Source organism: Ciconia boyciana, chromosome 5 (assembly GCF_034638445.1).
Source record: "Ciconia boyciana chromosome 5, ASM3463844v1, whole genome shotgun sequence".
NCBI classification, from domain to species: domain Eukaryota; kingdom Metazoa; phylum Chordata; class Aves; order Ciconiiformes; family Ciconiidae; genus Ciconia; species Ciconia boyciana.
In genome coordinates, this window is record NC_132938.1 from 85,815,001 (window position 1) to 85,840,000 (window position 25,000).

At 55.1% G+C, this 25,000-nt stretch overlaps 2 protein-coding genes across 18 annotated transcripts; both read left to right on the top strand.

Annotated features, from left to right (window-relative positions):
• Positions 1–5,185: 5,185 nt before the first annotated feature.
• On the top strand, positions 5,186–17,969 carry LOC140651972 (uncharacterized). Of its 15 annotated transcripts, XM_072862177.1 has the most exons (10): positions 8,288–8,440; positions 9,231–9,559; positions 10,935–11,025; positions 12,102–12,276; positions 12,628–12,981; positions 13,588–13,709; positions 14,886–14,984; positions 15,361–15,501; positions 15,599–15,861; positions 16,532–16,895. In XM_072862177.1, exons 6-10 carry the CDS (start codon positions 13,689–13,691, stop codon positions 16,689–16,691), a joined length of 684 nt encoding a protein of 227 aa, XP_072718278.1. In that variant the 5' UTR covers positions 8,288–8,440; positions 9,231–9,559; positions 10,935–11,025; positions 12,102–12,276; positions 12,628–12,981; positions 13,588–13,688; the 3' UTR covers positions 16,692–16,895. The 15 variants fall into 15 exon arrangements, 13 of the variants coding, with proteins under 13 accessions (XP_072718283.1, XP_072718284.1, XP_072718278.1 ...); XM_072862182.1 differs by lacking the exons at positions 8,288–8,440; positions 12,102–12,276; positions 12,628–12,981 and adding exons at positions 5,186–6,014; positions 7,090–7,445; XM_072862183.1 differs by lacking the exons at positions 8,288–8,440; positions 12,102–12,276; positions 12,628–12,981 and adding exons at positions 5,186–6,014; positions 7,370–7,445.
• A 729-nt stretch (positions 17,970–18,698) lies between these two features.
• On the top strand, positions 18,699–23,135 carry LOC140651971 (uncharacterized). Of its 3 annotated transcripts, none has more exons than XM_072862175.1 (5): positions 18,699–20,633; positions 21,428–21,629; positions 21,907–22,029; positions 22,419–22,571; positions 23,009–23,135. In XM_072862175.1, exon 1 carries the CDS (start codon positions 19,329–19,331, stop codon positions 20,484–20,486), a length of 1,158 nt encoding a protein of 385 aa, XP_072718276.1. In that variant the 5' UTR covers positions 18,699–19,328; the 3' UTR covers positions 20,487–20,633; positions 21,428–21,629; positions 21,907–22,029; positions 22,419–22,571; positions 23,009–23,135. The 3 variants fall into 3 exon arrangements, with proteins under 3 accessions (XP_072718276.1, XP_072718275.1, XP_072718277.1); XM_072862174.1 differs by having other exon boundaries at positions 18,699–20,629; XM_072862176.1 differs by lacking the exons at positions 21,907–22,029; positions 22,419–22,571; positions 23,009–23,135 and adding an exon at positions 21,771–21,906 and having other exon boundaries at positions 18,699–20,629.
• The last annotated feature ends 1,865 nt before the right edge of the window (positions 23,136–25,000 follow it).

The following is a 25,000-nucleotide window of genomic DNA, read 5'->3' on the forward strand; positions in this document are numbered from 1 at the left end:
GAGTGCAAAAGCCTAAGAATTTATCTAATCAGATCTCGATCCGGAAGATGATAGCAATTCAAAGTTATTGAACACGCCGTTTATTGGTCAAGCGGCAGCAGATATAAGAAAGAGATGACAAAAGGTAGAGGGCGAGGATGGCATGACAATCTCGCGGTTCTTGTCAGTCGCGTATAAGGTACGTAATAGTGGGGAGGAAGCAGAAGAGAAGGAGAAGCGGGGACGAGTAACGCCGCAAGCTTCTTTGTTGGCTGCCTTGACAGAAGACCGAGAAAAAGGGAGGGAAAATACACGAGGTGAATTTTGTGGGCGAGGAAGGGGCCGTAGCAATAATAGTAGAAATGGTTATGACATTCCCCTGGGAATGAATCGGCGTGCCAATCGTAAGCGAGAGGGCCGTTGGAAAAAAGATTGTCCGCCCCGTCTGAGTCATCTCGGGAAAGAGAGACAGAAGAAGGGGTTGGAGTCATGACGGAGATTGGGTTGGACTGAAGGGGGCCGGAGGAGTCTATGAAAGTTTCCCCAGACGATCCTCTGGTTCCAGTCAAGCTGGGGAATGAAAGACTAGATTTTTTTAATTGATAGTGGAGCCACACATGCTGTAGTAAGTAGTTGTAGGGGACCCCTTAAGCAGAACTAAAATAAGCGTTGTTGGTGCAACAGGGAAAAAGACTTGAAGGCTGTTTTTACAAGCTATGGAATGTTCCACTGGAAATACTAAATGAACTCATGAATTCCTTTCTATGCCAGCATGCCCGCTAGCATTGCTTGGGTGGGATTTACTTGTAAACTGAATGCACAACTAAGTTCTTCTGAAGACTCTGTTCAGTTGACTCTCTTCAGCCCGCAGGGGACGTCGCCTGTTTGTGGCGGACGCCAGGCCGCAGGGGACGTTCCCTGTTTGTGGCGGATGCCAGCCCAAACGGGACCTCGCCTGTTTGGGGCACACCGATGGCGGGCGCTGTCGCCAAAAGGCAAAGCAGGGTCATAGCAGAGTTTTCCATTTCTGGGGATGGGCTCAGCCGTCTCCTGCACAAACTTCTGTTACGTAGCAATGGGGATGGTAGCTTTCTTTTGTTTTCTTGAAGAACAAGAGGATGATGGAGCACGTTACAAGAGCATGATCATTTTCTCTTCCTTTGGCAGCACAGGCACCCAAGGCCAGCCCGCATTCAAGGAACAGCACGAGGATATCCGTGTCGACCGTCAGCAGAGGAAGGAAGCTTCTTTTGGAGGCCGAGGCGATGAAGCAGAGTCCTTAATTGTTCTGTTTGATTTTCAGCATGGGTGCGGGGAGGGCCTGGGACATGCCAAACATGGTCCCGGACAGGGGAGCTGTCTATTACGTGGGAGGCTGTGAGAGCTATCATGGACACCACCGGACCGGCATCCTGTAAGGGTGCTTTCACATGTTTTCTTGTTTAGAGGCCAACCTTGGCTTTGGGCTGTAAAATAAAGCCTGCCAGGCCGGTGCCAGCTTGGTGTCTGCCCGTGCCGGTGCCAGGTTGCTGGCTGTGTCTGGCTTGTGAGGGTTGGGGTAATTGGCCCCCTGTTCCCGATGGGCTCCAGCTGTGGCCCGGGGCAGCACAGGTGGGACCCATGAGGTGAGGATGGGGCTGGGCCCAGGGTTTAAAAGGGCTGGGGCTGGGCCCAGGGTTTAAAGGGCTGAGGATGGGGCTGGCCCTGCTGTGCCGAGGGGCTCTACGTGGGGAGAAGGCTGCCTAGGCATGCCTGCCTGTGGGAGCTGGCTGAGGAGTGAAAGGAAGGGGCTTCCCCAGGCAGCTGCCTCCAGCAAGGAGCAGCCGGTCCCCGCAGCCGGGAAGGATCCCTCCCAGCCGTCCCCGACAGAGCGCACCACCAGCACGTGGTGCCGGGAGCTCGGTGCCCCCATGGGCCGCACACGTGAGCCGCCGTGTCTCTGGGAAGCCTCTTGGGAGAGGAGCATCGGGGCACCTGGGCGGGCGAGGCAGCCAGCACTGTGGAGGAGGAAGGGGCAGGGGCCGAGAGGGAAGCCTCGGGGCGCTGAAGGTCTCCCGGCGGTGGCAGGAGCTGCGGTGAGTCGCGCATCCCTCGCGTGCCTCCGGGCCCCTCTCTGCCGTGCTTCTCCAGACCTCTGCCTGCCTCCTTGCCTGTACCTGCCTCTGTCTCCCTTTCAGGCTGTTTGGGGAGCTTCTCCCCAAAGCTTTTTGCCCTTCTGCTAGCGCTGCCCTCCACACCGTCACCTTCTACGTTTCCTTTCTATGCCCCTCCCTTTCCAGCTCCCCACCTGCTATTATTTCACTCTTCCCGCACTGCCTTCTTCCGCATTGCTGGGGAAAATGGCATTTCGAGGTCTCCCTCTGTGCAGTGGCCTGTCTCTCTTTCCAGTGGCTCCCTCTGCTCTGCACCCTGTCTACTTTTTCCTAGTAAACTGTCCCTATTTTTCATTTTTTTTACTCTCATAATTCTTCTCTTTTTGAAATTTTGTTTCTAGGTGTACTCTTATCTTGTTTTCTGTCTCTCTTTTTTTTTTTTTAATTTTTTCCTGTATCCTGTTGCTTTTAAAATTTTCATTCTGTGTCTACTTTAGTCAAGATGTCTCTCCCTGTTTAATTGTTTCCTGTCTGTCCTGTACCCCGTTGCTTTTAAATTGTCTTTCCTCGTCTGTCTTTATCCGGTTTGCTGTCCTCATTTTTTAATTTGTTCTAGTCTGTGCTGTGCCCAGTTGCCTTTAAATTTTTCTTTTTATGTCTCCATCTACTTGGTTTTTTTGCTATTTTTTTTTTTCCTCTCTTAATGTCTTTTGAATTGAAAAAGCTTTTGAATTTTTGTTTCTATGTTCACTTGTATGTATTTTTTCTGTCTCTTGTTTATTTTTTCCCTATCTGTGCTGTATATTGTGACCTGTAAAATTGTTTTCTGCCTACTTTTACCCAGATGTCTAACCCTATTTTTTTATTATTTCCAGGCTTTCCTGTGTCACGTTGCTTTTGAATTTTTTTCTCTATCTCCTTGTATCCAGTTCACTGTCTTTATTTTCTCTTTCATGCTAGCCTGTGCCATAGCCTGTGTCCTGGTTTTGGCTGGGATAGAGTTAATTTTCTTCCAGGTAGCTGCTATAGTGCTGTGTTTTGGATTTTAGGATGAGAATAAGATTGATAACACGCTGATGTTTTGGCTGTTGCTAAGCGGTGTTTACACCAGTCAAGGACTTTTTCAGCTTCCCGTGCTCTGGCAGGTGCACAAGAAATGGGAGGGGGCACAGCCAGGACAGTGGATCCAAACTGACCAAAGGGCTATTCCATACCATAGGATGTCGTGCCCGGTATAGAAACTGGGGGGAGTTGGCCGGGGGGTAGCGGTCGCTGCTCGGGGACTGGCTGGGCGTCGGTCGGCGGGTGGTGAGCGGTTGTATCTTTTTTTTATTTTCCCTCCCTTGGGTTTTGTTCCTCTCGCTCTCTCTTGTGGTTTTCCTCCTCATTACAATTCATTATTATTATTCCTACTATTTTGTTCCGATTATTAAACTGTTCTTATCTCAACCCACCAGTTTTCTTGTGCTCTTCCAATTCTCTCCCCCATCCCAGCGGGGGGGGAGTGAGCGAGCGGTTGCGTGGTGCTTAGCTGCCGGCTGGGGCTAAACCACGACACCCTGTCGCTTTTTAAATGTTGTTTCTGTGCCTTTGTTTATTTAGTTTGCTGTCCCTCTATTTTATTGTTTTCTTCCTTGAAGGCCTTTGTTTTTCAGTTTTTCTCTATGCCTGCTTTTATCTAGTTTGCTCTTCCTATTTTTAAATTTTTTCTCCTCTGCCTTGTACCCTTTTGCTTTTTCAGTGTTCTTTCTGTATTGACTTTTATCGAGCTGTCTGTCCCTGTGTTTTTAGTTCTCTCTGTCTTGTCACATACCCTGTTGCTGCTTAAATTGTCTTTCTGTCTTTTATTTTTTTTTCTCTTCTCTCCGTTCATCCTGAGGCGTTAGAGGGTCTCCTCGGCATGCTGTTATTTCTGAAGCGTAACTTGTGCCCCTCTGGCTTTGTAAGAACATCTCCTCCCTCTTCCTCAGAGCAGTCTCTTTGTCCTCTCCTCCATCTCGCTTGCCTCCAGTGGGTCGGCGTCTCCCTCGTCACCTCCGTACTCTGTTCAGATCCCCTCCCCAGTGCCTTTGTGCCCTCAAGCCGCCTTCTGTCTCTCTGGCCATCTCGGCACCCCTCTGTTTCTGTCGCGACGCTTCCTGCCAGCGCCCTTGTGGTCCATGGCCATCCTTTAGTTCTGCAGCGGGCTTTGTATCTTTCTTCTTCAGAGACAACGCTTCCTCAGGCTTCCGTTTTCCCTCAGAGCACTCTTGCCTTCCCTCCGCCATGTCGGATGCCTCTGTTCGGTCCCCGGTCCCCTGAGGACATCTCTACTCCGTTCAGATCCCCTCCCGAGGACCTCATTGTGTCAGCAATCCTTTGTTTGTCTCTTTGTCCACGTTTCCCCCGACCCCCGAGCCCCCTCGTTCCTGTCATGACGCCGCCCGAGACTGTCCTCGTGCCCCACGGCACCCTTCCAGCTCTGCAGCCCTCTTTGTGTCTCTCTCTTATTCGGACAGAACCCCTCCTCAGGCTGTCGTTGTGCCCCACAGCTCCCTTACCTTATTCACTGCTGTCTAGGACGTCTCCGTTCGGTCGCTCATCCCCTGAGGACATCGCTGGGACACCCTCTTGAGTTTTGCATTGCCTGCCAGAGCTGCCTTCTGTCTGTCTGTCTGTCTGTCTGTCTCTCTCTCTCTCTCAGCAGCCGCCTTGTGCCGTCACCGTGCCTCCTGAGGCCGTCCTCGTGCCCCGCAGCCCTCTGTGGCTCTGTAGCGCAATTTGCACCCTTCTTGCTCCCGAGAACCATTCCCGCTGACATCTTTCATCTCCAGAGCACTCATGTTGTCCTCTCTGCTAGCTAGGACACCTCTGTTCAGTCCCTGGTCCCCTGAGGACATCCGTAGTCTGTTCAAATCCCCTCTGGACTTCTTCACCACGCCCTCGAGCCTTCTTGTGTCTGTCCCTCTCAGAAGCCCTCTGCTACTGTCACGCTGCCTCCCGAGCAGCACGCTTTTAGCTCCGGAAGCCCCCTTTGGACTCGCTTTGTTGCCATCGCACCTCTCCTAAGATCTCTGTTCCCAAAAAAGAGTGTTCTTGTTCTTTTCTATGCCATCTAGGATGCCTGCCGAGCTCCAGGGACGAGGCCACCGCTCGGCCTAGGTCCCACGACTCAGCCTAGGCCCCACAGCTCGGCCCTGCACCTCGGCCGCTCGGCCTCGGCCCTCACACACGCACGCACACGAAACCAGAGAACCTTTCACTCACAAAAATACCTAGGGATGGAGTTAATGAGAAGACAGGAGACTCTGCTGGTCAGGCACAGGGCATGGCCAGACAATCCTACTGACCAGCAACCTATTTGCGTGCCACCAGCCCTTTTTATCCCCTTGTCCCTCTCTTTTCCGATGCTTGTTCCTCCCCGAACTCCTCTGCTACCTCCCCTTCCCCACCTTTGGTTCCTCCAGTAAACAGACCATAGTACATCCTGTGCGGTCCCCACGTGCGTCCCACAGCCTTAGTCGGCAACCTTTCTCAGTCTGTATGGTGATCCGGAAAGCCGCTCCCGTCTACTCGTCGTGACGAGTGTCACCCCGTACCGTGGGGCTGGCGGCTCTGCCGGGACAGCTCTGGGAGGAGCCAGGGCAGGGAATCCGTTTCTCTGGCTGGGTCGCTGGGGTGCCTTACCTGGCACAGCGCCTCTGTGTGACTTGGAGTTTATGGAGACAAGCTTTTTATCACATAACCTAGCAGGGAACCGCACTTAAAAGCTTTGGGAAAATGCTCTAAAACTAGAATTGTCCAATGACCTTAGGAGTTGGATTGGTTTGTAGGATAATCCTATCAGAGGCATCGACTTGAAGACGGCTGCTTGACCCATTTTGTTGATTTCAGGCGTGTTGTTTGAAGGAAGAACGTACAGAAAGGGCCGAGGAGGTGCGACAAGGAGACAGGGAAGAGCAAGTAAGTTTTGAGAGAGGGGAAGATCCTCAGTGCTGCGAGTGACTGAAGGTGCTAAGGGCGAAGAGATTTTTGGGTTAGGTATGCGCATACGAAGGTCTGGGTGGGAATAGCGCACAAACAGTAGTAAAATACGGTTAGGGAACCCAAGATTGCTCCTCCTTCTGGGCCCGTGCACGCGCCCTTGCTCTTGCAGACGCAGACACGCTGGAGCTGCGGGGAGGCAGGCGCGCAAGCCCGCCTGGAAGCAGGCTTTGGGCACAGGGTCCCTCGGCTGAGGCGGTGCCGGTTAGTGGGGGGAGAGCCCTGTGTGTTGGGCAGGTGAGGGGCGAGTGAGGCCGGAGCACGGCAAGGGCTGGTCCGGGCTGTTTGGTCTGGGGCAAGCGTGGACAGAGGGGACAGAGAGGAGGATCTGAAGGAATACGGGTTGTGAGCTCTTCATTCCCAACGAGGTCGCTGAGGGGGCAACCCCCTACGGTACCCAAGGTACGGGCGAAGGTCTGGGGCCAGCACAAACGGTGCTGAGAGAGGGAGTTTCCATAGGGTCTGGTGGTGGCTGCAGGCCGCTTCCCATCACAGAATCACAGAATCGTATAGGTTGGAAAAGACCTTTAAGATCATCGAGTCCAACCGTAAGCCTGACACTACCAAGACCACCACTACACCATGTCCCTAAGCAAACAGCGACACTGAGCCCCGTGGCATGCTGCGCAGCCCTTTTGGTGTGCACCAGTTTGTATTCGGCTGTGCCCTGGAGCCCTCTGAACTCCTGAATTCATATTTTAGGCTCCCCCCGAGTCCTTCTGTGTGTCCCAAGGCCCTGTGTTTGTCATACAGCGTGCCGCAATGCTTCCTGTTTAGCTTTCCTCCCATCGCAGAGTTTTGCCAGTGCTTTTTTGGTGTGCTCTAGGGTCAACTGTTTTCCTCTCTGTGGGGCCCAGGCCCCCTCCCCCCCCCACCTTCCTGTGCCCCCAGAGTCCTATGTTTTCCTTGTCCCCTGCTGATGGCTTCCTCCCACCCCAGCATTGCACTCCAGGGCTCTCCCTTTGTTCTCGTCCCCTTTTCTCTTCCTCTGCAGCCCAGGACTCTCCCTTTGGCTTTTGGCAAGCTGCCCTCAGGAGCTGGGGCACCCCTCTGCTGTCCCAGCGACCACAGGTGTCCCCAGTGGGGCCGAGGGCAATAGCCTGTGTTCTCGGTGGGATGCAGCTCTGGGCCCAGGGCTTGGGGCTGACAAGCCTCTGGAGTGGCCAGCAGGGCTGATGGCTATGGTGCCCGTGTCCCCACGGGCTGCAGCTGTGGGCCGGGGGCTGCTGAGCTGGGCTACTGCCATGAGTGTGGTGTTCACATCACCCCATCAGGGTAGGTCCAGGACAACAACGCCAGAGCTGAGCAATACATGCTGGGACCGGGACTGAGGCTGCAAGCACAGAACAGGTGAATGGGGCCGGGGGGGGTGTCCCTGCAACCGGGAACATCCCGGGAAGGTGACACAAAGGGGAGGTGGGGCTGGGGCAACAGCGACCGGGTCCAGGAAGACCCGCACTAGGGCCAAGGAGCGGAGGGTGCGGCGCTGGGGTCGCGGGTGGCCCAGAAGCCGAGGGGATGGGGGAAAGCTGATGCACCGGGACAGGGGGGAGGCCGCACAGGGACACGCGGGGCTGCCTGAGCGCTGGGGCTCACAGGGGGGTAGGGGTAGTGCTGGGGAAGCAGCTGGGTCGGGTCGGGGCCCTGCAAAAGGGTGGTCCCTACACAAAGCCCCCCCCCCCTCCATCCCCCCCCCCCTCGGTGCGTGTCTGTGTGTGGGGGGTTTCCAGGTCGTGCAGAGGGGTGCGGGACAGCTGGGGAAGCATCGGACCCGAAGCGGAGCCGGTGGTGGTGCTGGGAATCCCGGCCCTGCGAGCCGGCCTCCGCAGGCGCGGCGGGGTCCCGCGGGTGCTGGTGAGGGGAGGAGGGCGCACGGGCCGGTGTCCCCATAGGGTTAAATGGCACAGAAGGCAGCAGCCCGCAGCATGCTGGGAGCTGTAGTCCTGGGGTAGCCAGCTTGTGGTCGGGCACGTTGTTGGCAGGGCATGCCGGGAGATGTAGTCTTTCGGCAGGGAGGTTCCAGCCAGCCCCGCTGGTGTGTGCAGCACGCCGGGGTGCGTCCTCGCCCCAATGCTGGCCTCCGGGTACCTGCCGGGGCCGGCAGCCGTCTGCCGGCGGGGAACGGCCTCGGGCACGTGGCGCGCGGGGGGGGGGGTGGTCGGGCGCGCGGCGGCGCCCGCGCTCACTGCTGCCCTCTGGCGGAGGAAACGCGGTACTGCAGGTCCGGCACCGCGCATGTGCGGTGGGGTGCCGCCGTGCTCACCGCGGCTGCCGTCCGCCGGTAACGGCAAGGCGGTGCCGCGGTGCCTGCGAAGCGCCGCCGCCGCGCTCGTTGCTGCCTCCCGGTAAGGAAACGCCGCCGCCGCTGCCGCCGCCCCGCGTGCACGCTGCCGGCGGGCGCTCGGCGCGGAACTGCAGCGCCGGTGCCGCCCCTGGGTCCGCGCCGCCCGCCGGGTGCTCGCTGCTGCCGGTGCCGCGGCGCGGTACTGCAGCGCCGACACCGCACAGGAGCGCAGCGGCGCTGCCGCGGCGGCACGGCCGCAGCGCGGTGCCGCCGCCCGGCGTTCGGGCGCCAGCCCTGGCCCCTCCGGCGCGCCGTCGGCGGCCGGCGCATGCGCGGTGCCCGGGAGCGGCATGGCGGCGCGCTGGGCGCGGGTCTCGGCGGCGGCGGGCGTCCTGGGGCAGCGGTAAGGCGAGCGAGCCCCTTTGGCGGGCGCGGGGGTGTGTTCTGCCCGCTGGCTGCGGGACGGGAAGCCTGAAGCTGCCCGCTGCGGCAGGCTGCCGGTGTGCCGGAGGCGAGCTGGGTCAGGGCAGCCCCAGGGAGTTGCCCGAGAGCTGAGAGAAGGGGAGAGGGGAAGAAGGCGGACACCCCCAGGCGCAGACGCCGGGCGGCTCCCCGCTCCCAGAGCTCCCCTGAGCCTCCCCCGGCCCCGCTTGCCCCCCCACGCGCAGCTGCCCCCAGCTCCAGCCCCTCCCCTGAAGCCTGTCCCGTAGCCCCAGGTCGCTCCCAAGCCCCGTCGTGCCGGTGGCAAGCTGGCCTCCCGCGCGTCTCGAGAAGCCCCTGCGGAAGGAGAGGCTTCAGCCGGGGGCGATGTGCGCTAATAACGGTGTCTGCTTCTTCTTTCCCTCTCCCAGAGGCTGCGCTGAGGACACGGTCGTCCCTTCCTCCCCTGGGGCTGCCGGTGACGGCACCCGCCTCAGGCTTGCGTGGATTGTCTGTGCCTGGCCTGGCTCTCCTCGCGGCGTGGCGGCGAAAAGGGACGGGCGGAGCGCTTGCTGGCTGTGGACAGGAGCTGCCGCGGCTGAAGCTGGAGAAAGAAGCCAGAGAAGGGTAAAGAAGAAGAAATGGAAGGCCGTCTGGCGGCTGCCTCCCGCTGCAGGCAAGAGAGAGCCTGCCTCTCCGGGTGAGGAAGGATCCCTCCTCGTAGTCCGCGGCAGGCCAGGCCGCCAGCGTGCACCGCAGGGTCTGTATGCGTCAGCCAGCGCGTGGTCTTGCTCCCTGTCCCTGTCTGACAATCTGTGTCCTGCTCCTCGTCCTTCTTTTTCCCCTCTCTCTATCGTCCGCCATCCTTCTTCCTGTCTGTCTTTGTTCTCTTTCTATCCTTCTGCCCCAGCGCTTCTTTCTCCACCTCTCTCCTGCTCCCTGCCCTTTGCTTCCTCTCCCTGACCCTCTGCCCTGTCTCCGCTTTTTCCTTTCTCTCCTTCTCTGTCCTGCTCCCTGGCCCTTTTTTCCTCTGCCTCTGTCCTCTAGCCCATGGCTTGCTTTTTTTTTCCTTTTTCCTTCTTGGTCTCTTTGTACAAATCTGACCCTTTCTTGCTTTCCCAGTCCCTTTGTCCTGTTCCCTGTGGTTTTTCTCTCTCTGTCTGTATGTCCTGCGCCCTGTCGCCGTCACGTTCCTCTGTTCTTCTTCCTCTCCTTTCCCCCCCGCCTCTCTACCCCTCTGTCCTGCTCGCTGACCCTGCCTTTTCTTGCTCCATCTCTCTGCAGGGCTTCTCGTCCCTGTTGTGTTTGATTTCCTCTACGTCTCTGACCTTTTCTTTCGGCCTTTCATTCTCTGGCGGCACCTCAGTCTTCTCCCTTGTCTTCCTTTTCTCTTTCCAGTCCTCTGTCCTGCTCCCCATCCCTGTATGAAATAGGGGCGGGTGCAGGCTCTGTTCTCTTGGGACTGGCGGGGGAAAAAGCAGCCCCGGGCCGAGCGTTCTCCTGGGGTTCGTCGGGGGGTTTTGGGGCCGAACCCGTGTGCGAGCCGGGGGGAGTAGGGGCAGCCCCATCTGGCTCTCAGGTTCTGCTTGTGGAGCTGGGCAGGCTCTGCCGCTCCCGGCGCAGGTCGGGCAGCGGCGGCCCGGGGGGCTCCTGCGGCGCCGGGCGGGTGCCGGTGGCCGGAGTGGCGGGGAAGGGCCGCGGCTGCGGTGGGCGGGGGTTCCTGGAGGCGGCTGGGCCCGGCTCCCCGCAGGGGTGCTTGGGGCTGCGGGGGTTTGGGGTGCGGGCCCGGCACCCCCAACCAGTGCCGGAGAAAGCAAGCCGGAAGCAGCCGTAATAAAGCGATGCCCTGCCCGTGCTGGTGCGGCCCTGCAGAGGTGTGGGGCCGGGCCCTCCGCAGTGCCCAAGCGCTCCCAAAAAGTGCACGTGTGGCCCTGGGGGTGCAGGGCTGTGGGGTGGCTCCGCTCCCCCCACCCCGCAGCATCACGCATGGGGACCGCAAAGGGGTCGGAAAGCAGAGAGGGTGAGCTGGTTTGGGGCCTGAAAATGGAGAGCGGGTCTTGTGTTCTCGGGGCTTGAAAAGAGGCTGAGGTGGCTGACTTTGGGGCTGAGAAACAGCTTGAGTCGTGCGTTTTCAGGACCTGCCAGAGGGGACCGAGCGGTACGTTTTTGGGCTGAGGAGCAGAGGTGAAGTGCTGCATTTGTGGGACTCGAGAACAGGCTGAGCAGGTGGGTTTGTGGGCTCAGAAATGGGAGCTGGTTTGGGGGCCCAAAGCAGAAGCCAGTTTGGCTGTTTGCGCAGGGCGGGGGGAGGGCGTTGGGGGCTGCGGGGGAAAGCAGAGGGTGGGCAGGGTGCACGGACCCTCCCTGGAGGGTGGGGCTCTGGTCGCGTCGGAGCCCAGAGTTCGGGAGGCCGGCGTGCCCCGGGCCAGCCTCTCGGTCTGAGGTGGCCTCTGGGGGGGGAAGGGTGCTTTTCAGACCCCGCACGCCCTCTTGGAGCCCAGCTCTTCTTTGTACGCTGCTGAGAATAGTTCTTAAGTACTTAATCGTACAAACTGATGAATCGGTATTTCCACAGCGTCCAGCTGTGATGTTTAATAGTCATATTCAAGTTCTGACAGCGACTGCTTTCCGAGCTTGTCCAAAGCCCAGACTGTGGCAAATAGCTGGAGCTCGTAAGGAGAAGGAGCTGAAATCCAGCGGAGCTTCGGTGCGGAGCCGGAGCTTCGGTTAGCCAGAGCTGTAGCGAGGAGGAGCTGGAAGGAGATGGGGTGTCCGCTGTCTGGAGCGTGCATTAGCCAGAGGCAACGTTAGCTGAGCGGGGGCGGCCGTGAGCCGGAGCGTCTATTCGCTGGAGCATCCGTCGGCCGGACTGCGCTCCCAGCGGGGCTGCAGAGCGGCCGGGCGCAGGCCGGGCTGTCCCCAGCAAGCGTCTCTGAGCAGCAGGGAGGCGAGCGGTCCTTCTGCCAGCGGGGAGCCTGGCCTCTTCCCTCGGGGATTAAATCCACGCCCTGCGCCCCTCCCTGCATGGAGGGCGTCTCCCGGTCCCGTTCCTGGGGGTGGGAGCGAGGTGGGGGTGCCCCGGCTCTCCTGGGGCAGCCCCGCTGCGAGGGGGCGCGGGCGAGGCGGCAGCGGGAGGCAGCGGTGTCTCCCGGTACCTGGCAAAGGGGAGAGGGGCCGGTCGGTTGGAGCTGCCGGGGTGCACGGCCTGGCCCCGCAGGGCCCCTCTGGCAGAACCCTCCCCTGTGTTTTCCCCGTCGGCTGGGTGTGACAAACAGGATCATTTTTGCCTCCTCTTTTCCCAGTGTCACCTTCGGCGTCACGTGCAGAAAATCCCGCGTGGTCGGTCCCGCTTGCCGCTCAGGGAATCGCGCGTATGGGGCCGGGGGAGCGGGGAGAAACCTTTGCGAGTTCAGGGACGCTACAGATGCTCCACCTGAAACCCAGAGAAAAGGCAAATCTGCTGCCAGTGCAGAAAAGGTGATGAAGACCTGCGGGTAACGGAGCGTGCCTCGTTCCTGGATTGGTCCCTTGGCAGTTCCGAAGGTTTTCCTTTCGGGTAAAAGAATGAACTTTCATCTCGGATAAATGAAGAGCTGCCTGTTACCTTCTTCAGGGTCAAGTGTTTCTCTTCTGTTTGTTCAGACTAACTTTATGGGCAAGTTGGCAAGAGCCTTTTCTTTTTATATGCACAACTACATTGTTAGTAACCTATGGTGTCAGTAGAGTTAATTTTGGAGCACCTAGACGCCAGTAGAAATAGAGTGAGTGAAATGTGATGGAAACTGACATTTCAACTTGATTTTTATTCAATTTTTTTTTTTGCATTAGAGCGTTGATGGCATGCTGTGCTGTGGGTCAATCCGCATTCTCTTCCGTGGAGCCTTCAGTCTAGGAGTTTTATGTAAAAAAAGTTTGTCCTTCCAAAAAAGGACTAGTCATTCCTAGGCTTGAGGTGTAGACTTGGAGGGTCTCTGAAGTCCGTGATCAGGATTACAGCGTTGCTGCTCTTTGTCTTCACTTTCGTTAATTTCCCCACTGCTCGGTGGTGGTTGGGAGCCCCGAGTTGTCGTTTTTTTTTCCATCTCTAACACATTTTTTTTCCCCCAAGGAGACGCTATGTTTAAAAGGGAATGAGTGTCCTGGTTTCGTCTGGGATAGAGTTAATTTTCTTCCTAGTAGCTGGTAGAGTGCTGTGTTTTGGATTTTAGGATGAGAATAATGTTGATAACACAGTGATGTTCTAGTTGTTGCTAAGAAATGCTTCCACTGGTCAAGGAGTTTTGAGCTTCCCGTGCTCTGCCAGGCGCACGAGCAACTGGGAGGGGACACGGCCAAAAGAGTTGATGGAAGCTGGCCAAAGGGCTATTCCGTGCCATCTGGCGTCACGCTCAGTATGGAGACTGGGGGGAGTTGGCCGGGGGATAGGGATCGCTGCTGGGGGAGTGGCTGGGCATCGGTCGGCGGGTGGTGAGGGCTTGCATCCCTTGTGTTTTCCTGGGTTTTGTTCCTCTCTTGCTGTCTTGTTGTTTTCCTTCTCATGATAATTCATTCTTCTTCTTGTTTTGTTCCAATGATTAACCTCTTCTTATCTGAGGCCACGAGTTTTCTGACTTTTGCTCCTTGGCTTCTTTCCCCCATCCCCCTGGGGGGGGAGGGTGAGCCAGCTGCTGGGTGGCACTTAATTGCCGACTGGGGCTAAACCACAGCAGTTAGTTTCCTTCCAAACGTGTCAGTCAATGCACTCGAGTGATGATTATTAAAACCACCAAAACGGCACCTGTCTTACAGATCTGGACTCCTTCTGAACACGTATCCATCGCACGCAAGTGTCATTGGGCTACAGATCATCTGCACTTCACGCTTTGACAAGACGGCGTGCTGAGACAGGGATGAGCTCTGAAAGAAAAAAGGTACAAGGTCACGGGGTTTTTGGTCTGTTTGTTTGTGGGGGGCGCGTGTGTGTGGTTTAAAAAGAAGAGTGCGACGCTGAGTGGCGGCAGCCTGCAGAGCTCTCTTGCTGCCTGAGCTCTCCTTTTCTTCTCTCTCACTCCTCTTTCATGACTGTAATTGGAATTTGGACAATGGTAGAAGAGCAGGTAAGTTACTTGCCTGTGTAGATGTGCTGGTAATCCCAGGAAGGTCAATGCTTGAAGCCGTAGTGAATAACTTGGCCGCAAGTAGAATTTCCGAAGGAAGAAAAACAACGGGAAGCAAATAGCAAGTTACCGAGCGATTTGCGTGGGTCCACCACATGGCAGTTTTATTGCCAAACGCTGCTGGGCAGTATGCTCCAAGTGGCTCTTTTTGGTAAACGTGAGTTTTCAGGAAGTTCAGGGTTGTGCGTGGCAAAACGTGTCCCTCTGTTTATGTATGCCGCTACGTAAACGTCCAGCGGCGGGGCTGTTGTTCCCTGCTCTCGATACTGCCACGGTAGTGCTGCGGTATTTAGACCCAAGAGAGGGCTTTAGGAAGGGAAGGAGAATGCCTGTTTTCTGTGAGGGCTACGAATGCTGACCCTTTTCTCTGCCGCTTTCCCGTGCGTGCGATGAAGCGGTTTTATTTTTCTCCCTTGTTCCTGGTCTAAATAGTTCTGAAGCTGTCGCTGCTGTGGGATTGCAAGTGGTGTTTCAAGGTTTTTGTGGGGTTCTAGTTACGGATCGCTTCTCCTGTGGCGAAGTGTCAAGATACGGTTTTCAGTGTAAAGCTTCAGAAACTGCATCCGCTGAAATCAGCGTAGGTGAAAGTGATGTTGCGCGTGCAGCTGTGCTCGCAGGGATGCTCGGCGGCTCCTCCTCAAAACAGCGAGGGGCGTGTGGCCGTCCGGAGGGTTGCGCTCTGGGTCTGAGGGCGTGCCGTCTTCTTGCTGCGCTTTTTGCTGCGCAAACCAAAGCTGCCCGTGAGTCAAAAAAAGGCACGGTTGTCTAAAAAGTGCCCAAGCTCTAGCGGCCTGTATCGTCAAGTGTACCGAAGATGATGCAAAACACTTTTTCCTCTGCTCAGTTGTAGTCTTCACCAAGCTTCACCAAAAAAGGAAGCTTTAGATTCCTACCCAGCTTTATGCTAAAGGTTTTTTTTTCCTCTCTCAGCAGAATGTCAGCCGCCACCATTTCGCCGTGGTCGCCCTTTCTTCTGCCAGGAAAGTGCAAGACGGACGGAAAGGATCCGTAGTGGTCTGCAAGTCCACGGTACGTCTACGATGTGTGCCTGCGTTTTTCCGAAGGTACTCGTAGCGGGGACTTGAAAGTTAAGGTGAAGAATGTGCCAACTCTCCTTCTGTAGTTTTTCTGTGAAGTATTTCAACACAAATACTACGGATAGAAAAAGGCGTGTTCTGGAGCGTGCCTACGCAAAGCTGACTTCCCTCCGTTTCTTTTCTCTTCCCGAAAGCGTAATCTTCTGTTTCTGTGCGCTTCCTATGAAATGATACTGTGAAAATAATTTTGTACTAAAAGAGGAAAGAAGCTGTTGGGAAGAGTTCAGGTGTTCAGAAGAAAGAGCCTTTGTTTTCCTGGGAAAAGCTTTCTGCTTTTTCAGTCAGTAAGGTTTTAAAATATCTTGTAGGAGTACTTGAAAAGCCTTACTGCGATCCTAGCATCCGTACGAAAAGCCGTCAAGGTCAAAGAAGAGACGTGGCCAAAACGGGACAAATGGGCGTCGCTTCCGCGTGTTTTCCAGGCTTTGCCAAGAAGCGTTAGCAGCCTTGTAAGTACCGCCAGTGAGTCCTGATGTGGTTTTGGTGAGTTACTGCTTCGAGAAGGTCCTTTTTCCTGAAGCTACGGTGTGTAATTTTTGACTTCAGTTGGGAAGAGATTTTCCCGACTGGCAATCCTTCTCATTCAAAGAAGTTGCATTTGACGAACTTCCCATCGGAGCGGCTGGACGTGCCAGTAGAAGTCATCAGCAGCAAGACTTTTCACTCTCTTTAAAAACACCCAGAAAAGTCAATTTCCTTCCAAGGACCCAAGCCCAGCACGTCTTCCAAAAGCTGATGGCATCGCTGGTCTTTGGTTCTCGGTTGCAACAGCCGAGATATGATGGAAAGGCGTTCCTCTGCATGCTTCGGTACAGCCAAAAGCATTAGCAAATCTGCCGGTCCCTTTTGGTAGCCTGATGTATTGCAGCACTGGGGATTTGATTTCTGCGCCCCCCTTCCCCCAGTGAAACCGTCTGGGGATCTCTTATCTCACTGACTTTTCTATCAAACTGGAACTTTAAACAGAAGTTAAAATGGTGTCATTGACAAAGTGACTGGCACTGTTGAAACTGTAGCTGCCCAATAGCTGTGGCATGCAACTTAGGAGGTGTGTTTCAGCAGTGAGGTATTTGTTCTCCGTGTTTCAAGAGAGAGGCAACTGAACGTTACGGGGTTTTCCCCAGTATTTTGACGGCGTGCTCTGCAGTGCTTTATTTCTGCCTCTCTTTCCATGGCGCGTTTCCCTGGCGCTTGAGTAGCGTCTCTCTTGGGCAGCGCAGCTGGGCAGATGTCACTAGGAGGGACATAGCGCACAACCCCAGTCACGTTATAACCGTGCATTTTGGAGAGAGATGGTTTAACGGTATCCCAGCTGTGCAAGGTAAATGAATGCAAAAGGAAACTCAAATGCTTGTATAGTGTAAGTCTTGTTGTTGGATGTATATAAACATACGGCCACCTTTTTAGCGTAGAGTGAATTACTGAGATGTGTTCTTTATTTTCCATGTTACTCTCTAAAGGTTTACACTTCCCTTTCAGCTTTCTTGACCGAGCCAGCAAGACGTGCAGCAGCAGCAGCAGCCGCGAGGGCCGTAGCCGTTGTGGTGGATCCGTAAGCGTAGATTCTGATGACGGTCCGGCCTTGTCCTGCAGCCTCACCGGGTTGTCTCCCTGCAGCAGTGCTGGAAGGAAGCGATGAGGCGTTTTCCAAGAGCAGCAAGAGCGTTCACTTGTAGGTGAAGAAGGTGTTGAAAATCCTACCGCTTGGTCTCAATAGGGATTTGAAGCGTTGCAGTCAGTGTAGCTGTTAAAGCGTGCGCTGTATCTGGAGCGGACCCGTTTCCCTAGAATCCTGCTTTAGCTCAGCTCCTCTCCTATCCCTTATTCCGACTGAATCCCTGTACTTTCTGCTGTGGTGTTTTTTTCATGTGCTGAAAGGGAATGTGGGGTTTTTGTTTTTCAGCGGTCTTGCTGTAAGCGTCTGGTGGTGCTCCCTAGATCCCCCGGCCAGGTTTCCCTGCGGGTGGTGAAGCATGGTGAGGGTCAGGGGCCAGCCCTGTGGCTGGAGGCTCCTGGCTCTGTGTGCGGTGGGTGCCCCGCAGGTGGTGGGGAGAGCCCGGGGCCGAGAGGGACCGGGGCCGTTTGTTGCCCTGGGGAGCCCGTCGCAGCGCGGGAAGGGAGGGGAAGATGGCGGAGCAGAGGCCGAGCGAGAGACGTGGCACCGTCCTCGGGCACGCTCCCCTATGGCGTGGGGCGGCTGCCAGGCTGCGGGACAGGGGCTGGGGGGGCTGCCCCCCCCTTTATTTTTCTAGCGGAGCTCCCCTTTTTTGGTGGGGCATGTACATATGTAAATGGCCTGATGAAAGTAAGTGTAACCAGATGTAACCAAAATTGTTAGTTTGTTCTTTTGTAACTAAGCAACATAGAGATAGGAGCAGGTTAGACGATGCTTTAATATTGTGTTTGTACACCTATGGCTATGGCTATGCTACTATGCCCAAAGACAATTGGACAAGGAGTAGTACGGTCATGCTGCTACGTTCCCAGTACAGCCCCAGCCCATCTTGACAAAGAGTCAAGGGTGGTTAGAATAATTGGTTTGTGCTAAGGGTGCCGAATCATCGTTAGGAACCACGCACCATGAAGAAGGGGAGCAAGTTACATAAGCAAGGTGGGATTGCGCATGTCCAGAAGAAGGGGTCGACTAAAGGACGCACCTGTACGGCCACCGAGGACCACCAGAGACCCCCACGGAAGCCCTCGGAGCTCAAGGACGCATGCGTAATGACCACGCAAGTATGATAATTAGTTCCGGGAAATAGAATGAATATGCATTATCATTCCAGGAGACTTGATGCATATGTATGTAACTGGACAATGTAAGTTTCGGCTGATGTAACCTGCGGTATGCACGCTAGGTGGAGCGATCCCCCGTGCATCCGGTGCCGTAGTAAAGAATGCCTGCTTCTTAATACTACATTGGTGTTAAGGAGTTTGATTCCCGATTTCGGTGACATACGGAGGTGGCAGTTGGGGCAGTTTCCCTTGTTTTGTTTGTCTTTTGGGTGTGACGAAGAAGAGGGAGGCTGGGGAGTGATGCTGTCTATTGGGGCACCCCAGTGTCACTGGGGGGGACGATGGTGATGTGGCAGAGGAGCAGGTTGAGTGGGGGGAGGGGGGGGGTCACGGGACAGTTCACCCCCCTGAAAGGGGGGTGACAGCCCCCAAATGCCTGAGAATTGGTGGGGGAGGGATTAAATAATGAAAAACTGTAAATAGGGGTGTGAGGCATTGAAGCAGAGAAAAATCTCTCATTTTTATGTATATTGAAAAATTTTATTTATATATACGTAAAAAGATTTGACAAGAAACCCCTCTGTCTACTCTATTATATAAAGGATGGTAGAATATGAAAAAAATCTAAATCGAGATATATAGGGTGATAAAATAGAAAAAGAACTCATATATATGACTAAAAAAAGGAGTTTAAAAGTGCATAAAAAGAGGACGTATACGAAGAAATTTTAAATGGCAACAAGGCAGAGCGAGCTCTCCCCAGCTGCAGTACCGACTTCTGTCCACACAGAGGCAGCAGCGAGCACAAAAAAAAAAAAAAAAAACCCAAAAAACCCCCCAAACCCCCAAACAACCGCTATCGCGCATGCGCGGCTCCCCAGCTGCAGTACCGACTTTTGGTCACCGGGCGGCAGCAGCGAGCACAAAACGAATGCTTCAGCGCGCATGCGCGTCTCCTCAGCCGCAGTACCGACTGTTGTCCACAGGGCGGCAGCAGCGAGGTCGGGCGAAGGCGCCACCGCGCATGCGCGGCTCCCCAGCTTGCAGTACCGAGCTTTGTCCACAGGGCGGCAGCGGCGAGCACCTGAAAATGCGGCACCGCGCATGCGCAGCTCCACAGCTGCAGTACCGAGTTTTGGTCACCGGGCGGCAGCAGCGAGCACAACACAAATGCGCCAATGCGCGGCGCCCGGGCTGCAGTACCGACATTTGTCCACCGGGATGCAGCAGCGAGCCAAAAAGACCCACCGCGCATGCGCAGATCCGCATCTGCAGTACCGACCCTGTTCCCCTGAGCGACAGCAGCGAGCACTTTAAAATGCGCCACTGTGCAAGCGCGGCTCCCCACCCGCAGTACCGACTTTTGTCCACCGGGCGACAGGGGCGAGCATAAAAAAGCGCCACCGCGCATGCGCGACTCCTAGCTGCAGTACCGCCCTCTGTCCGCACGGCGGCAGCAGCGAGCTCGGGAAAAAATGCGCTACCCCGTAGCTGCAGTACGGTCTTTTGTCCACACGGCGGCAGCAGCGAGCTCGGGAAAATGCACCACCGCGCATGCGCGGCTCCCCAGCTGCAGTACCGAACTTTGTCCACCGGGCGGCAGCAGAGAGCACTCGACAGTCCGTCACTGCGCATGCGCGGCTCCCCAGCTGCAGTACCGATTATTGTCCACACGGCGGCAGCAGCGAGCCCGGAAAAATGCACCAACGCGCATGCGCGGCTCCCCAGCTACAGTACCGACCCTGGTCCACCGGGCGGCAGCAGCGAGCACTCGAAAGTCCGCCGCTGCGCATGCGCGGCTCCCCACCTGCAGTACCGATCTCTGTCCACATGGCAGCAGCAGCGAGCACGGAAAAAAAATTGCGCCAGCGCGCATGCGCGACTCCCTGGCTGCAGTACCGACTTTTGTCCAGCGGGCGGCAGCAGCGAGCTGGGGGGAAAATGCGCCACGGCGCATGCGCGGCTCCCCAGCTGCACTACTGCATTTTGTCCACACGGCGGCAGCAGCGAGCACGAAAACAAATTGCACCACTGCGCATGCGCGGCTCCCCAGCTGCAGTACTGCATCTTGTCCACACGGCGGCAGCAGAGAGCACTCGAAAGTCCGTCACTGCGCATGCGCGCCTCCCCAGCTGCAGTACCGACTTTTGTCCACACGGCGGCAGCAGCGAGCTCGGGAAAATGCACCACTGCGCATGCGCGGCTCACTGGCTGCATTACTGATTTTTGTCCATCGGGCGGCAGCAGCGAGCTGGGGGAAAGTGCACCACCGCGCATGCGGGGCTCCCAAGCTGCAGTACCGACCTTTGCCCACACGGAGGCAGCAGCGAACACGAAAACAATTGCACCACTGCGCGTGCGCGACTCCCTAGCTGCAGTACCGACTTTTGTTCACACGGTGGCAGCGGCGAGCTCGGGACAATGCACCACCGCGCATGCGCGGCTCCCCAGCTGCAGTACCGGCCTTTGCCCACACGGCGGCAGCAGCGAGCACTCGAAAGTCCTCCACTGCGCATGCGCGGCTCCCCAGCTGCAGTACCGACCTGTGTCCACCCGGCGGCAGCAGCGAGCACAAAAAAAAAATTGTGCCAGTGCGCACGCGCGACTCCCTAGCTGCAGTACTGCGTTTTGTCCACCGGGCGACAGCAGCGAGCACCAACAAAATTGCGCCACCGCGCATGCGCGGCTCCCCCCCTGAGGTACTGACGTTTGGTCGTCGGGAGGGTCGGAAGCCGGAACTGCAGCCCGGCACCGCGCATGCGTGTGCGCGCACCAGCGGATCTGCCGTCCCGGAGGGAAGTCCTCGCGTCCGGCTCTGCTCTCGCACGCTGCCGGTCATCGGCAAGTAAAAATTCTGGGCTTGGCTTTGGCATTGTCCTGTAAGGGAAAGCTCTGGCTCGGGATGTCAGTTGCTTACTTGCTGTGGAATGGTCGTGTTTTTCAGCAATCGTTCCAAATAGAACGGGTTGGGTGGGGCAGGGCAGAGTAAGGGTCTTTGCAGGCACCTGGGAAGTAAAGTCTTGAACGTAGAAAAGCTTAAAGCATTTGCTGGACAGGAGGTTTCTCTGTACCCACTACATCCGTTGCTTATTAGCAGTGACCCATGTTTGTAAGAGTGCCGTGTGGAAGTGTGAACATTCGTTACTGAACTAAAACTGCTTTGGTTCTGTGTAGAAAGCAGAGGAACTACAAAACAACATATCCCCCCCCCCCCCCCCCTTTTTTTTTTGGTTAAACGTACCGTGTTTGCAGGGCCTTAGCTTTCTATTGCCAGACTGGGCAAAGCTTCCCAAGCTCAGTTCCCCACAGTCACCAAAAGTCTCCCATAGTTGCCAGGATGGTGAGTTAGTTTTGGGCTTCTAGCCCTCCGTTCCGCCATTGTTTTAGTCAGATCCTGAATGCCGCTCAGTTCAAGACTCACGAGAATTGCTTAACATTTGCATTTGGAAGTCATGCTTCAAACAATGAATTTTCAACAAAATTTTTTTGACGCTAGCCAATGAACTCCTGTAATACTGGAGCAAAATGACATTTTTAGTGGCTGTTGAATCTCAGAGTGATAACATCGGCATCCCTGTTTGAGCCCTTACCGCAACCGTTGCAATGTTTGTTTACACGCTGCTCGGTTCTTTTGTAAAGGTGCGTAGCTGTGGGAGGTGCGTTATTCCGAAGGTGCTACGGCGCCGATGCTCTGGCTGTCGGCGGGAATGGGCAAAGCGGAAGGCTCTGTGGCTAGGGGAGAACGGCGTGGACGTGCGACCGCTCTCTCTGTTGCTCCGGAATTTCGACGGCTGGGTCGGGCTGCTAAATCGATGGAACGACTGGAAGACATTTCAGAAAAGTGAGTACTCTACTTCCCTTTATCTTTTAAAGTCGTCGTCTTTCTACAGACACCTGTCCACGGCTTAGATATTTGATTTGCGTGAAACAGACCCGGAATTTTGCTTGAAGTAGTGTTCTGATTCGCTGAAATTCCCCGTAGGCAGAGAGCAAGAATTACAAATGTTGCTTGGTGGTTGAAGATCTCAGGGTTGCTGTGAAAGCGAACTTGCCAGAATGAGTAGGAAGCAGCCTGAATTCCAACAGAGATACCATCTAAAAGGCCCTTTTCTTGACAGGAAAAGAGCTTCACGAAACGTCGGCGCTGTTTGCCGGGGGGCCTCCGACATACTCGTTCAGTCGTCGTGGGCTTTGTGCGATTCCCGCAGGTGCAATCTTGAACAAATTTTGTACGGCAGCCGGTATCTTGGCTTACTTTCCATCTCGCGCTTGGTCGCTTGCGCCTGCTAAAAACTTAATGGAGTGTCAAATGAACCCACAGGAAAACGTCCTCAACTCGTGCTGGTAGGGCAAGCCCGCTGTAGTTGATAAAATGGGAAAATAGCACGCTGTTTTGAAAAATTTGCCTTGCGAGGACAAGGGCTGTCTCCTGGCAGGCAAGTGAATTCTGTGACTGATTCCACCGCTCCGCCCGGGCACTTGAAGGAGGCGGTCCCTAAGGCAATGCAATCTAAAATGGGGGTCGTTTGGGGTTTTTTAGTCATTTCTTAGGGATGTGAGGCTCGTGTGGGTGTTTAGCTTGTCCTGTTCTTTCTGTTCCTAATTCCGATCCCACTGACGGGTGTCAAAGAACGGTCGTGTTGTAGTCTAACGGTGTCGTCTACCAGGAGCTGGTGGAAGGCCAGGGCTTAGGTAAAGCCGATAAGGAGGATGCAGGCTGGAAAGCGGAACGTCTAAACGAGAATTACTGTCCTTGGGAGAGAAGCACATCCTGAAGAAATAGGTAAGCTAATTAAAATGGTTTGGGAACCATCCGAAACAACTAGTAGGAGCGTGATAAGAAGCACCCTCCCGCAAACTATCCTCGTTATCATCCTAAAAGTCACACCCCTCGAGCTGGAGACCCCGGCCCGAGCAGAGAGCCCTCACCGCTCAGCGTGCGCAGCACGTTAAAGTAGCGCTGTAGCTTTAAGTTGACATAAGAGAAATGTAGACCGATAGAAAACTGCTTTGTGTGATTACTTATGCATATGCATAGCTAGACCGTATCAATACTGTACTTGTATGACCGAACTCTGTGCTAGCTTTGCGGAGCTACCGCCTAGCGCCCATCTCTGCGCAGACATGAAATAAACATACCTCTGCCCTGTGCGTATATTGGCGTCTCGCACACCGGGCAAGTGACCTCACGCTTGTGGGATAACGGTTTTGGCACCCCAGATGGGACCGAGCCGACAGCCTCGCCCGGTTCGTCTTGCCGCGTCCGACGGGGAGAAGAGGCCTGAGCGGACTCCGGCGCGCACCGACCTGTCGACCGGGGACTCCTTCAGCTCCTCTCCTGCAGTTGGGCGGTAAGCGACACAACGGTGCAATGCTAGTGAAAAGAGGTATTTTTAGGGGGATAGGAGAAAAGGGGGAGTAGGGGCAAGACCTCTCGGGAAGCAGGCACCCTCTGTTCTGTTCTGGGCTCTGCATAAGACGCACCAGGAAAGATAGGTGGCAGTAGCGTAGTTCTGTTTGTTTCTACACGCTGTCCTGTTCAACAGAGGGAGACGTCCCTCGTTCTGGTTTGTGTAGAAATGCTGGGTTTTTCGGTACCGATGTGGGCGCTGCTGCTTCCCAGGAGGCACCCCTTTGCTCTCCTCTAGGATGCATCCTGAAGCATTGCAATAAATTTGGGGGAGATCCCACGACTAAGAATGGGCTAAAACGATATTGTAATCAACGGTGGCCACGATCTCGATTGGAAGATGGTGAAAAATGGCCTGAGAATGGATCCTTGAGATATAACGCTATATCGGAATGAATGTTGTTTTGTCGGAGAACGGAAAAATGGGATGGAATGCCTTACGTGGATATGGTTTTTCCGTTAAGACGCGATTGGGGTATTAGGAAGAAAGGTGGTTTAGTGGTTTCTAAACATCAGGTTGGAATATACGCATTAAAAGAGAAAAAGGGAAAACCTCGTTGTATTGAATGGGAAAATTCGGAAGAGGATATTCAGCTGTTGGTAGCTCCTCCAAAACAGCCAGAATCTGATAGCTCAAGCGATAATGGAGTTGTGAGTGCTGTCTCTAAAAGAACAAGGGGACAGAAACCGATAGTTCAAGCTCCCCTCAGCCAGGCTCTAGGGCCTGAAGGAAGAGCGGTATCCGTACACGTACCTTTTACCGCTTCTGCTTTATTAAACTGGCAACGGGCAGTCAGATCCTATCGAAACGATCCAGAGGGAATGTATAGTACTGTTAATCACGACTCATAATCCTAACTGGGGAGATGTACAGGCTCTCCTAGAATATTTGTTTCCCCCTGAGGAGAGGAGAACAATTTTAGAGAAGGCTAGAGAGGGACTGGTCCAACAATGTGTGTGTGCGTGGGGGGGTGCCTAATACCATTACGTACCTCCCAAAGGAGGATCCGGAGTGGGATCCAAACACAAGTGTGAGGGATTACAGAGGGTAAAGGAATATCCAAAGTTAATTGGGTATGGGATTCAACATGGAGTGCAAAAGCCTAAGAATTTATCTAATCAGATCTCGATCCGGAAGATGATAGCAATTCAAAGTTATTGAACACGCCGTTTATTGGTCAAGCGGCAGCAGATATAAGAAAGAGATGACAAAAGGTAGAGGGCGAGGATGGCATGACAATCTCGCGGTTCTTGTCAGTCGCGTATAAGGTACGTAATAGTGGGGAGGAAGCAGAAGAGAAGGAGAAGCGGGGACGAGTAACGCCGCAAGCTTCTTTGTTGGCTGCCTTGACAGAAGACCGAGAAAAAGGGAGGGAAAATACACGAGGTGAATTTTGTGGGCGAGGAAGGGGCCGTAGCAATAATAGTAGAAATGGTTATGACATTCCCTGGGAATGAATCGGCGTGCCAATCGTAAGCGAGAGGGCCGTTGGAAAAAAGATTGTCCGCCCTGTCTGAGTCATCTCGGGAAAGAGAGACAGAAGAAGGGGTTGGAGTCATGACGGAGATTGGGTTGGACTGAAGGGGGCCGGAGGAGTCTATGAAAGTTTCCCCAGACGATCCTCTGGTTCCAGTCAAGCTGGGGAATGAAAGACTAGATTTTTTTAATTGATAGTGGAGCCACACATGCTGTAGTAAGTAGTTGTAGGGGACCCCTTAAGCAGAACTAAAATAAGCGTTGTTGGTGCAACAGGGAAAAAGACTTGAAGGCTGTTTTTACAAGCTATGGAATGTTCCACTGG

Bases quoted from the DNA above. Each gene is read 5' to 3' on its own strand.
- LOC140651972 (XM_072862182.1), top strand. From the start codon at position 13,689: ATGAGCTCTGAAAGAAAAAAG. The intron at 13,710-14,885 runs GTACAAGGTCAC...TTCCTCTCTCAG, and splicing joins TGAGCTCTGAAAGAAAAAAG to CAGAATGTCAGCCGCCACCA. The intron at 14,985-15,360 runs GTACGTCTACGA...AATATCTTGTAG, and splicing joins TAGTGGTCTGCAAGTCCACG to GAGTACTTGAAAAGCCTTAC.
- LOC140651971 (XM_072862175.1), top strand. From the start codon at position 19,329: ATGCACCACCGCGCATGCGCGGCTCCCCAGCTGCAGTACCGAACTTTG.